Here is a 13919-nt window from a genome sequence, read left to right on the forward strand (position 1 = left end):
CATTTTTTAGAAATTCTTACATTCTTGGAATGGGAAACAGATTGGTGTCCGCAGTGGTGGTACTGCTGCTGCTTCCTTCACTGTCCATGCTGTATCCGCTGCCAAACGTACTGGCTGAAGAACCAGTGGAGGAGACTGAACTTTCTCCCGGTCGGTGGTTCGCAGGTCTTGCTGTACAGGATAGGAATGAAGGATTACCAAACAGCCTAGAGAGACATCAGTGTCAGCAATACAAGTAACACCTAGCGATCGTGTGAAGTAAGAACAGAAAATTCTCACAAAATGTTGTTCTAAATAGGTTCTGGGAAACCAATTCAACAATACACATCAAGGCTAATTTATAACTGGAAAATACAATTTTAATTTCCTCACAATGGTTTGAAAATTGAAACAATATTCATCTAGCAACAGCAATGACATTGTACAACTAATCCTTACTATTTCTAGACAACAGCTCAAATGTCACACTACTGAAGGCCTTTTGAGAAAGTGTACACAGTAAAAAAAGGGGGGGACGACCCCAAATGCTGAATCAGGAACACAGATACTAGACAGGCAACATCTTCTCCAGACACCACATAACTACTTGAATATATTTCTCAACTGCAAGTTAAAAGCTTAGAACATGTTACAGTCTCTGTTTTATTCCAAATATTGACCAAAGGAAACAATACCAGTCCAGCCATGCTGAGTTCACAAATCTCCAACAAAAATATTGGAGAATTTCCCTCACCCACCCACAAATTTATATTCATTTCTTATTTTGATGTCTCCATGCTTGTTACCTTTCTCATTTGGGGCAAATTGAGAAATATGCGAAGCTGCAATGTCATACAAAATAATTCTTGTCAATGATTAACTGCAGCAGTGTACATTTGAGCAACACTATTGCCCAGGACAATACAACGCCACTAAAAACTAAAACAGATATTGCGCTTTCTAGAAAATACACATTGATTAATATATGTATATATGTTGTGGGTTGCTGTTGTTGTTTCTTAAAAAATGTGCTCCAGCTATGGCTTATAGGTTTATGATAGTGTATCACAGGTTAGGGCCATGATGCTCCAAAGCTTTGCAAACAACTCGTTTCCATATGCTCCAAAGGTTCAGGTCACAGTCCAATACATTTGCCAAATGGGAGTTTTCAGATAAAGCATCTGAGCAATTTCATGAAATTGCATGTCACCTTAGAAAGGTGGGAGAGTACCTAGCGAAAGCAGGAGCACTGAAATGTGACAGCACTCAAACAGGAAAAAGCAGAGCCCAGCGACAGCTACAGATTATTGATGTCTATAGACTGAATAATGGGTTGGCTCTCTGAAAATTGTTTCTTTTTTGGCGGTGACAAAGCCCATTTAATTTTTCTGGGAATTAGGTACTGAGAAGCCTATTACAAAGAAGGTTTATTGAGCAGCAAATTTATTTACAGTCTGAAGGATTCTTGCAAAGCAATGACTGAATATGCCAGAGAGGCCCTGGTTTTTGAAACAGCTCTGAACAGGAAAGGAGCAGATTGATATGAACAACTCCCCTCTCCCTGCACAGTCATAATGGTTGTCCTAAAAGCAATTCAGTACCAAAACAAACAAAACAAAACAAAAACAAACAAACAAAAAAACAAACAAACAACAATATATATGCAGGGCTAAAGCACAGAAGTAGGAAAATGCAACTCCAAAAATGCAAAAAGGGACTCTTTCCGTGCTCCATTGCCAGTGAGGTAACCTTGAGACAGTTGATTTAGTGGATGGAGAAGACCTGTGTTCAAATCCCCACGCTGCCAGGAAGCTGACTGGAAAGTCTTTGAGAGATCACTTTCAGGACCTATTCAGGCTTTACTTGCATGGAGGGACAATGTTAAGGGACAAATGGACTGCTGGGCAACCACTTCAGCCACTATACCACCCCTTGGTCTTCACATGGCATGTGCTGGTTTCTTATGTGTTCAGATGCAAATTCTACAGTGGAACAACTTCCCTAGATGTGTCGGTTTCTCATGCAATTTAGAAAAGTCCTATTTCCAACTTTAAGCATGAGCTCAAGAACCCGCTTATCTGCAGTCATGTTGCCTACAAAATCACTTTCTTATGCCTGATTCTCATATCACCTTTGGACTCTTCTGCTGTAATTTTAATGCACCCGTTTCCCGTCATGAATTTTTAGTTTAAAAGAACCTCATATGGTGAGAGCTAGTATTTATGATATCAAGTCACATGATAGTTTTTGGTGGGTTCCTGCCATGGAAAATGCACTCTCTCATCATATGTAGGGTCCGTCAAACAGAATGTTCACCACATAAAACTGATGTGGTAAATTCGCCTTGGGAGAAGTAGCTTGGGGACCAGACTTTAGTTGACAATGATACCCCCTCCCCCAAAAGGGCCCTGACCTAAGTAAAAAGACAATCAATAAATCAATGCATTAGAGGCTAATGATGCTCTTCCATAGTTGGATAAGGACAACACCGAAAGATCTATTCAAAAGAAATTATCTTCTGTAACTTCGACACTGCTTTTGTATCCAGAGCTTGTATTTGTTGAGTTTGGTAGTCCAAAGAGTGTTTCCCTAGAGAGAGCCAGCCAGTTGATGCGACAGGTGCTCATTTCCTGCAACTCAGAATCCTTTGCAGAGTCAGCCTCTCTCCATCTTCCAAGCAGAACTAACTTTGGTTGCTAAAACAGCTGGTTGGAAGCCCTGGCCTTCTTTTCTTAATGATCACCAAGGAGATGCTATCTTTGAATGCACTGCTTCAGCTTGAAACTAAGACTAGACTCCCACAACCATTCCAGTCCCCCAAGGGACCATAGGACCAGTGGGAGAAAGACTGAATGTGGATCAGTGGATCACAGCCTTTTTCATGTGTTCAGGAGACTACACGAGGGCTTAAACTGGGGGAGGGGAGTAGGCAGAAGCACAATGCCTGCACCCAAAATGTCCCCACACAAGCTGGGCACACACACCGCACCCCTGAACTTCTCATGTTGAGTAGAAAGGTCTGAAGAGGCCTTGTAAACACATTGGGCTGGGCACACAAACTTCCTGACCACCAGGAACCTTGATAATGGCCCCAGGGGTGCTTGCAGGCATGATCACTTGACTGCACTGACAAGTCTCCTTCAGCCCCTCCTGATCAGCACAAGAAGGCTGAGGCGGGAGCAGCTATGCTTGGCATGCCTATGCCCACTCCCTAGTTCGAACTCTGGTCATGTTTTCATCACCAAAATTTCTCTGTCAGGTCCAACAGTGAATTGTGTATCTCCTATTTCAGAGAGATCATTCCATTCCTGGGGTAAGGAGATGTAAAACCTCCCCTTCAGACATGATTGAGAAGAGCTAAGGGAGCATGTAACAGGGCTTCTTCTCCTGCCCATGTCTGAAATGGCTCTCAGAGAAATGAATGTGAGAGATATGGAAATTCTTACTGTGAATTTCTATTCCCAGGGTTCCCAGAGGGCAGTCCTGGTAAGAGAACTTGCAGATCTCTCTTCTTCATGCCAGGACTGCTGTCCAGGAACCTCCAGGGAACAAACACTATTGTTTTCACAGTTTACATCCATTGAGCAGCAGTCTCTATCCTTGGCACCCAAGGAGAAGTTTTGTCCTAAAAATACTCCAAAATCTATGGAAAGGACCATGACTCCTTCTGAGACAAAGTAGGAAACTTTTGAATGTAGATATAGCTTTATGTGTCATGTCAATAGGAACACCATCTCTTCTTCTTCTTCTTCTTCTTCTTCTTCTTCTTCTTCTTCTTCTTCTTCTTCTTCTTCTTCCTCCTCCTCCTCCTCCTCCTCCTCCTCCTCCTCCTCTTCTTCTTCCTTGCTGTGAACTTTCACAGGTGAAAACACACTAGATGTACAAATGATAACGACAACCAATGCTGTGTCCAAGTTGAAATCCCAGTGTGCCATGCTAGTCTTTACTCAAATAAAAAGAATGGTTTAATCATGCTTAAGCAGTTTATGTTAAACGCATGCCATTTAGTAGGCAGTGTGAGCCCAGTTAGCCCCATTTTTGCGTGTGCTGCTGGAGCTTCCCTGTCTCAGAACGTTCTATACTTTGGACTCAGCACAATCTTTCAAAATGGGGTTTGCACATTAGCCGTAAGATGGGCCTAGGGTTTTTCAACCCAACCTGAATACCGCAGAGAGGGCTGGAGAGATAAGTTCAATGTGTAAGGATGAATTAGCAGGCATGGCAAGAAGGCATTTGGTTAAGGCTGACTTCTTGGTCATGTCTTTGGGCTCACCTCCTTCAGGCTTGGCCGGTCCATCAGACATCACTTTCCTGAGGGCTAGTTGGCTTTGGTCTTTGTTGTCACTGGCTGGTGAAGGCAGATTGTCAGACTGAGTTCTTTGAATGGGGAGGACTCCTGCTATGCTGTGTCTGTGCTGCTTCTTTGCATGATTAGACTGACGGCTTTTATGTGCTGCTGTGGCAGTGTAGGTGGAATGGAAACCCAGAGTATGTATCCTCAGATGGAACCAGCTTAAATGTTAGTCATGCAAACACAAGTGGGGGGGTATTCTCTTCTGGATTTAAATAGGCAAAGTGTCTTCAGAGACCAAAGAGACACCACATGCACAGCATTAAAGGGTAATTAAACTGGCTGTTTCTTTTTCATTAACAACAATGAAGAAGATGGAGGGAAATTTATTTTCTGCTTTCTGCAATATGCAATGCTGATTATATGGCACACCAAATAATCATGGAGACAAACACAATGACGCTACAGTTGGATTATATTAATTTGCAGGTGACTAAAACCTCAACCTGTAATTCTGTGACGGGCGGGGGGATATGTAAAAGTTGTAATTGTACAACCTCACTGCAGACTAAGAACAACAAAAAAATCAAACCCACCCCTAAATAATGTCACTCTAGCAGAGCTAATGATATGGCTGTTAACGTTACCAATATTTCCTCAGTAATTATCTATATGTTAATTTTTGTGCTCCACAAAAATGCTATTGACCTAAGAAAACATCTGTTGCTTCAAATAATCCTGTCAAAAGATTAAAACTGTCAAAATTTATCAGCACTGAACGACCTTTTTCCAGGAAAGTCTTATGACTTTCTTAAGGTCTTTGAGCTGCGAAGGGTGACATTGCCCAATACGTCTCTTTGTCATTTGCTTCCTAATGTTAGCAATCTGTGTTCCTTGCTAAAATGCAGGACCTTACTTAGGAGGCTGGAAACCAAGTCTATGAAGTTTGAATTATGGTTGAGGCATTTAGTGGCACCAATGCAACAGCACACAGCAGAATTTTACCACAAGATGTGGACAGACAGTGGACAAATGGAGACCCCAGTAGAGAAACAGCCAGTTCTACTGCATTCTATGCAAATAAAAGAGGACTTCTAAATAGGAGGAATATATTATATTTATATGGATCTACACACAGACACACACGGAGAGAACACTGAACAGGTGGAACACACATTGTGCTAAGAGCAGAAAGAAAAGCCCAGCAGGGAAAGAGTTTTGGGGGTGGGAAGCAAAGGAGGGGGGCAGGGAGGAAGGCAACAGTTGAACATTAAGCTGCCATGCTGAGGAATTTTATTTGCGTCTTTTACTTGGTTGAAGGCGGAGCTGTTGGACAGCTGCTTCGGCAGCGGCGATGGCTGCCCCAGCATCTTCAAGGTGCGTTTGAGTGACGCTGGTTTTGCTTTGGCTCCGCGAAGGCCCATGAGAGCGCAGGTGTCCTTCAGAGGAAGATTTGGAGCTTCCTGGGCTGCTGTGGGACTTCTCAATGGTGGGCACCTGCATATCTGGTAGGCAGGGGAAATATAATGGTTATCAAAGAGATGCGGGAGACAAAGACAAACTTCAACCTCTATTTATTCTAAGCAATAAGAAGCAATGTACAATGTACAAAAGATTATACAAGTATTAGAAGAATTGCAAGTTCTGTTTTTCCTGTATTATAATACATGTTGTGCATATCACATAATACATTATACCACGGGTGTCAAACACAAGGCCCGTGGGCCGAATCCGGCCCGCCAGACCTCGTCATGTGGCCTGTGTAGCCGCCGCCGGCCGCCGGCCTTCACCTTTTATTCTCGCTTTTCTTTTTTGACACAAGAAAGCCGCCTCTTCAGTGCATGCGCGGCAGCCTACAAGCCAGAGAACGTCTGCCCTCTAGCGGCGCCGGCCGTTCTGCACAGGAAACCTCCACTTTACATGCATTCAGGAAACCTCCACTTGTTTTTATATTGAGCGCATGCCATCCTGTGATGTGACAGATCCAATGGCTGCCTGAACCCTTCTCTCCTGTACTGTAAGTCCTACAGATACAACCGGCCCTTTGAGGGTGACCAAACTGCTGATGCGGCCCCCGATGAATTTGAGTTAGACACCCCTGCATTATACAGTTACATATGCAAAAACTGATTTATAGATTTTGGGGTGACTTCCCCCACAAAAAAAGAAAGATTCAGAAATGACAGATCATTTCTTTGTTTTTAGGCAAAAGTTCATCTAACTAAGCTACTTGGGAACGTGAAGTTGTAAAAAAGTTATAACCCACACAGTTATAGCACACACAGATATAATATTTCCTACCCTTTGATGGGTCAGGGAAAATCCCGTGACTTCTGCTTTTGATGACAGACGGTTTGGGGGACTGCTGGCTGTTCTGTCCAGAGTGGGATTTTCCATGGTCAATGCTTTCACTCTGCTCCTTCAGAGTGTACCACCGGGGGGTATTGTCCAACTGAGAGGCACTAGAAAGCTCAATTAATACCTATGTGAGGATACAGAGAGCAAATTATTTTGTTATTGAACCCCTTACAATGTCTGATTCTGATCTGGCTAACGTGTGCGTTAGCTCAAGAGTTTCTCCAGTCGAAACAGTGGAGAATGCTAAACAGACTCCCAGAATTATATACGGCATGCTATATAATAACAGAGACATTTAAAAGCAAAAGCAAAAAAGGCTGAGCGCTAAAATAATTCCAATCGTTCCTTTCTTCCTAATGTTTCCGTATCTGTTGTCGTCATCATCAATATTATTGTACATGGTGTTTTACAGAATACCATAAGTAAAAAGACATGTTCCTATTTTGAGGCAACTACAAAACATGCATCCACACCACAAACTTCAATCTTGGAGATTGTAAGTCCTCTAGTCCTCAATAAACTCCCAATGCCCAAGGTTCTCCTGTGAATGCTAAAACAGCAAAACTGCTTTATGAGTGATTTATATTTGTGGGGTGGATGCACCCCAAGAGCCTTTCTGTTTCTGTTTCCCATCCCGCCAGCACTCAGCTTTGTAATTTCACTCCCATGTTCATGGTGCAGCAGCCTCTGGAAGAGGAATGGTAGTTGCAACCGTAGTTTGTCAATTAAACCAGGGTTAGTGCAAACCATAATTTGCAAAACCACATGAAACCATAGTTTGTTTACCAGCCAGTCACAGACCATAGTTTGTTAATTCAGACACCACACCACCATACCATAGGTAAGCCTCCTTAACTATGGTTTATCATGATGTCTGAACTGAGTCGAGTCAGCATCAGTTCCCACAATGGCAGCATCTGGAGAAATGCCATAGCCATTGCTGCTGGTTATATCTGTGATTTCCCAACTTTCTCCACAGAAACATGCATCCAGGGAACATCAGAATTACTCATCTGGATGAAAAATGCACCATATGAGTCTACTCTTAGTTGACTACTATGTCACGCGAGGGAAGGCAGTGAAGCAAGAAATAAGGGATACTCACCTCACCCAGGAAGTCATTGGAGGAGAATCTATCATAGTCCCAGACAGTAACTTCCAGGGTCTTCTTCTTTAGCTGCAGTTAATATCAAAAGATAATTAATTTCAATCCCCTTCATGAATCTAGCACCGAATCCATAAAGCATGCTTTGCTTGTTGCCATCTGCCGGCACCCCCCGTTCTTTTTCAATATGACAGCCAGGCAATTATTGTTCTCCCATCAACCTTGAACTCAGAAAATTCATTTCGGGTAAAGCTGAAAGTTGATATCAAGACAGATGAGCTTGGCCGAGGTTCTATGCAAGCTTGGAGGAGTTATTTTGCCCAGCTTGGCTGTGCTCCCAATATAAAGCCCACAGTGTGACTTTTAAAAAGTTGATAGCATCTATATGTCTTCCCTCAGTGCTCAGCACCAGTGAGTAGATTTTACTGTGTTCTGGGCAAAGTCAAAATGCATTGGTATTCACAGTGAGACATGGCTGAATAATTTCAAAGAGTGCTTTTCAGATCTTCTCCCTCCTCCTTTATCTTAGGTTTGAGGACAAGCATATCAACAGCTATTAAGCCTCAGAGTTTCCTCAGAAGGCTGTGCACATTCAAAGCAAACATGCATAATATACTATATGCCAAAAAGGTAGCAATTGGGATTCAGTCTTTGCACAAACACGGCTTCAACAAATGTCTCAGATGTTCCCATCCATATACATAACTATTCAATAGACTAAAGATGAGACATCTTGGACGCCCCTAGTACCTCAAGCTATACCAGTTCAAACAAAATGATGGGTCCATGTAGCCAGCTGTTTGCCAAGAGGTAACTTAACATGTTGCACATAATATTTGGTGAACCAGCCATCACTAACCTCCTGTGAAATGGTGAGGGAAATTGTACTACACTTTTGCCACCTGCCTAGAAATCTGCACAAACGGGGAAGTCTTGTAACATGGGCTGGAGCTAATAGAAGTCAGAGTCCAGCAATCTCTGGAGGGCCACAGGTTTCCCACCTCTGACCTATACCAAAAGTCTCTTTGAACAGTCCAAGGCACAGGAAGGGTATGTAGCTGCCCAAACTCCAGACTGTCCCTCGTTCTGGCTGCTGGAGCAAGCCAGGCCCTAGTTTTATCCAACAGTAGGTGGGCACAGAGGGTGGGGAAAGAAACCAGGAGTTCAGGGGTGGTGACCCTCAAGTCTGGGAGCCAAATGTGACTTCTCTATCTGGCCCTTGGAAGTGTCTCCAGGCCACCCTCGTCATTGGCCTGGCTCTGTACTCCATCTGTTTCTGCCTGCTCAGATGTGTCCTTCAGCTCTGATAAGACCTCACCTTGGTCTGGATGGAGATGTAGAAAGCTTACTGTGGAAGAGAAACAATGCTGGTTGCAATGAACACATGATGGGGCAGAAATCACTGCTTCCTTACATCCCTTATTCAGACCACAGATAGCAGCTCACATGACTTGATTATCCGCCACATCAAAATATAGAGAAGGCTAAATTTGAAACCTTCTCCTTTAAGTTTCCTATGTAGAAGGTTTGTTTGTTTGCTTTTGCTGTTGTGGGTATGGAGGGGCATCCAGTCTTGTGAGCTGACACCTGCAGTCTGAAGTGGCAGGTACAGTCCAGCTGTAAGTTTATCACCTCAAAAGAAATTAGATTGGCTTCAAATCCCAACTTTTGACAGCTTCCTCCAACTAAAACCACACCATACACCCTTTAATCAAGAACTGCGGGTAAATTTCAGGGCTCTAAAGCAATTTAGAAAGTTTAAATTGTTTCTCTTTCTACTCATTAAGCCTCCATATTTAAATAAATTTGTATATTACCAAACTTTCAGCACAGATGGCTTCATGAAATATGGAAAGTATCATGAGATCATTTACAAATTGGAACATGACCACTCATTAGAAGGCCATCTCAGTATTTTCTTTTTCATTACCTCTTGCAGGTAACACACCAGAACTAGAGCAGATGGCTCCAAAATAAAAAGTATGCTTGCTTTGTTTCACTAATTAGAATTTGCCCCCACTGATTAATCAGTAGAACCTTTGTTGACTAGTCTAACCATTAAATTAATTAAAAACTTGGAGCCGTAATACATTGACATTTTCCTCCACACAATAAGCTATTACTGAACACTTATTAGGCACATTCACATTGTGCTGGTTAGGACAGAAATCCAAGAAATCAGCCTTTCACTTCTGTCATTGAACCATAACCACTGTCGGGTGCAAACCACTTTTACATGGTCTAGAGAGGGAGCTGAAACACCGACATGGAAACAAAGTGCATTTTAAAATCAGAAATTGCGGGCCAATTGGCTTAACGTCTATTACAGGAAAACTGGTGGGGGAAAATGTTAGAGATAAAATTACCAAGCACGTAAGAACAAGTCTTGCTGAAGCAGAACAAGCATGGCTTCTGGAAGGCTAAGTCCTGTCTATTACATAACCCATACCAGTTTTTTGTGAGTGTCAGCAAGTGTACAGATAGGAGATGATTCAGTGGACATTATGTACTTAGACTTTCAAAAAGCTTTTGACAGAGTATCTCACCAAAGACTCCTGAGTAAGCCTAGCAGTCATGGAATAGGAGGAGACATCCTATTTGGGATCAGTAACTAGCTCAGAAATAGGAAGCAGAGATTACAGTTAGTGGAGTCTTCTGCCAATGGAGAGATGTAGAAAGCAGAATTTCCCAAGGTACCTGTGTTTTTTTAACTTGATCATAAATGATTTAGCATTATGGGTGAGCAGTGAGGTAACCAAGTTTGTTGAGAGCATCTAATTGTTCAGAGAGCTTAAAACAAAATGAGATTTTGAAGAGCTCCAAATAAACCTCTTCAAAGGGAGCGAATGGGCAGTAAAATGAGAAATGCAACTCAATGTAAGTAAGTGTAAAGTAATGCACCTTGGGGAAAAGAATCTAAATTTCACTTACACACACATAGGGCCTGAACTGCCAGTGGCTGGCAGAGAGCTTTTCCCTTCATAGAGAGGCATATTAGTAGCTAGCTATGCAAATAGATCTGAGATGAGGGTGGGGATAGCAGCAAAGGCTGGGATGCTTCTTTTAAGCAACGGAAATCAGGAAAGTTCATATGGTCAGGGGAGACTGGCAGGCAAAGTTGAAATAGTTTAGTACAGACAGACTCTTAGAAGTGTAGGGCATCATTAGAGAACAGTCAGGAGCCGAATTAGACCACACCTGCAATGAGATATCTCTTACAGTCACATACCTGCTCCATGGATATATTTTTATAAATGACTGTCTGGTTCCATTCAGGATTCAAGCTTTTCTGCACATATTTAGTCCTCCTCTTGTTCTCGACACTGAAGTGGAACAAAGGAACAAAACATGTCATTACTTATACTTGTCTCCACCTGCTCCAAGGCAGAAACAATTTCAGTGCAACTGATTAAAATAAATAAACCAGTCATTCAGGCTGGCACAGAATAATGCCAGTTGATCTGCTGTAAATGATAATCTTCTTCTGAACAATCTCCCAATTCAGTCTTTAAAATAAAACTTTTGAATTTGCAGCCTGTCTACTAAGAAACCTCCCAACCTCTGTTGCCTGTGACTGACAACAACACAAATATCTTGGTTGCATTTACAAATTGCTCCTGTTTGTTTACAACAGCCTTTCTCATTGTAAGAGTAAATAGTGATGTATTGATTTTCTTGAACAACTTCCTTGCGGCTATCAAGCTGAGATGGGTTTAATTCTCTGTATTATTTTCTCATCTTTAATCATAGGAGAGTCATCCCTAAAAAACATGAAAGGGAAGCTCTGATGCAAGCTCCATCCTGTTAATGATAGAAACACTAATTTAATATTGATCCTTTAAAGCAGGCTTCAAAGTTCCTTTTTCTATAGGGCATTTCAGAGGTTTTGCTGAATTATTTGATTTACAATGTATTTTATTGTGTTGTGTTTTCTGAAGGCTAAGACTACAAAACCAATGGCATCCTTTTCCATCAAATATGATGGTTGTAGACCACATGCTGCATTTCACTATCACATAATCTAATCAGATATCATTTTGAGGAAAGCTGAATGGTTATAGATCCACCACCTCACTGCCCCAGAATCACCATAGTCAGATTTTAAGAGAGATGCTACATATCTTTTGCAGAACTTCATTGTTTTCACACGACTGCCCTTTAAGATTTGTTGTTGTTGTTTAGTTGTTTAGTCATGTCCGACTCTTCGTGACCCCATGGACCAGAGCACGCCAGGCACTCCTGTCTTCCACTGCCTCCCGCAGTTGGGTCAAAATCATGCTGGTAGCTTCGAGAACACTGTCCAACCATCTTGTCCTCTGTCGTCCCCTTCTCCTTGTGCCCTCCATCTTTCCCAACATCAGGGTCTTTTCCCAGGGAGTCTTCTCTTCTCATGAGGTGGCCAAAGTATTGGAGCCTCAGCTTCAGGATCTGTCCTTCCAGTGAGCACTCAGGGCTGCTTTCCTTCAGAATGGATCGGTTTGATCTTCTTGCAGTCCATGGGACTCTCAAGAGTCTCCTCCAGTACCATAATTCAAAAGCACCCATTCTTTGGCAATCAGCCTTCTTTACGGTCCAGCTCTCACTTTAAGATTAGCATTGGAAATATTTCATAGTTCTAAAGCTGACTTGTCTTCCTTCATTTGCCAAAAACAGTGAATTCTGATAAAACAGCTCTGCCCCAGAAATAGCATTCTCTTTAAGAGCATGTCATTATTGCACAGAGAGCAGAAAAAAGAAGCATTTGCAGTGGTATGCTGCTGGCACCACACCGGATTTATACGGTTGGCAATTGGAGCCAAATGGTGTCCCCAATGCAACCAGTGTCTGTTCAAATGTAGCGTATGACATTACAAGCACTATCAGCCTTAAAGAAGCATAATTTAATTAGCAGTGAGATGAATATATTAAAAGCAGGAACAAGGAAATATCAAGCAAATCCCAGAGAGAATTAAAAGCTATGTTTAAGGCACTGTGCAATTTTAAAGTGAGAACTCCCCGCTGGGCAGACTTTTTACATCGGGTAACAAGTATATAATGGATCGCAGTGACTGATAATTAAAGAGAACTCTATGCACTGAACAATATTCATATTGGAAAAAGTGGATTTAAGAAATGCTGCTATCATTCCACCAAAAGCGAATGTCCATGAAAGCTAACGGAAAACCTCCCACAAGACTAGTAACATTTTTCCACAGGTAGTTTTCCCCATCTCTAGACTGTCATAGGATTTTCCCTAAAGTAACATTTTGAGAAAATTCTGAGTTTTATTCTCAGGTGAAACATCTGGAGCGTGTCAAAAGAAGCCCAAAAAGTTTTGATAACTCTTTTTTTTGCAGGAAAAAAACCACACCAGGTGAATTCTCAATTAACTATTTTTTTCAGCATTCTCTCCTATAGAAATTTCAATAAAATACATATAAGACAAGTCCTCAGATCACTACTTCCTCACGTATCAAAAGAAGGGTCACCATCTCCAGTCCTTAAAACAACAATTAAACTACTGGTTCCACTCCCCACCCACTGAACCATGAAGCTACTGGAACAATTGCTTGTTGCTTGTTTCTACAGCAATTGTGTTTTATAGAAATTTAACCTGCACTAGACACGAGCAGCAAATGTCAGCTACTTCACAGGCCCCTGAAATTCTAGGAAACTATAGTTGCATGCCCAGGATATTACGTATTTCATGCTTAGAATAATCAGAGAATCAGTGAATAATAATGTACTTTACCTTGCATTCTGGACTACCATGACTTGGCTGCAAGGCCCCAGGGCAACAATGTGTTGAAGAATGATGGGAACAAACAGGAAACAGAAGAAGAGAGAACCAGGGGAGAGAAGATATTTAGAGCATTTTATGCAAACAAGAAATGATGGGTGTATATATTATGAGAAATAGAAACATTAACCACTCTAGGCAGTTTAACATGGAACAGTAATCAGAGATAGTTACTATCAGACTAGATGGTTCAGACATAAAGCTAATGCACCATTGTAACATTAAATGGACAAGCAGGTACAATCCTTGGGCTCCCACTGTCCCTTTTCTCTTTCCTCTCTTTACACAAGAGTGGAGGAAGCTTAAAGCTTTAGTTCCTGGTACAAATAGTAGAGTCCAGTCATGTCTAAATATGGAGAACTGTAGTTTGTTCGAACCATGAAGAGTTTACAAACCATAATATTAAA

General features: G+C 41.9%; 1 protein-coding gene across 1 annotated transcript in view; it reads right to left on the reverse strand.

Moving 5' to 3' along the window:
- Window positions 1-13919, reverse strand: part of PCLO (piccolo presynaptic cytomatrix protein) — a 261547-nt gene that overhangs the window by 29596 nt on the left and 218032 nt on the right. The window contains exons 16-22 of the mRNA XM_079975008.1: window positions 13465-13491; window positions 10963-11056; window positions 7734-7805; window positions 6572-6752; window positions 5581-5775; window positions 4253-4327; window positions 21-171 (exon numbers count right to left, since the gene is read on the reverse strand). Of these exons, the coding sequence (XP_079831134.1) occupies window positions 21-171; window positions 4253-4327; window positions 5581-5775; window positions 6572-6752; window positions 7734-7805; window positions 10963-11056; window positions 13465-13491 (795 nt within the window). The remainder of the gene's footprint in view (window positions 1-20; window positions 172-4252; window positions 4328-5580; window positions 5776-6571; window positions 6753-7733; window positions 7806-10962; window positions 11057-13464; window positions 13492-13919) is intronic.

The sequence above is a fragment of the Podarcis cretensis genome (genome assembly GCF_951804945.1).
Source record: "Podarcis cretensis genome assembly, chromosome: 5".
Classification (NCBI taxonomy): domain Eukaryota; kingdom Metazoa; phylum Chordata; class Lepidosauria; order Squamata; family Lacertidae; genus Podarcis; species Podarcis cretensis.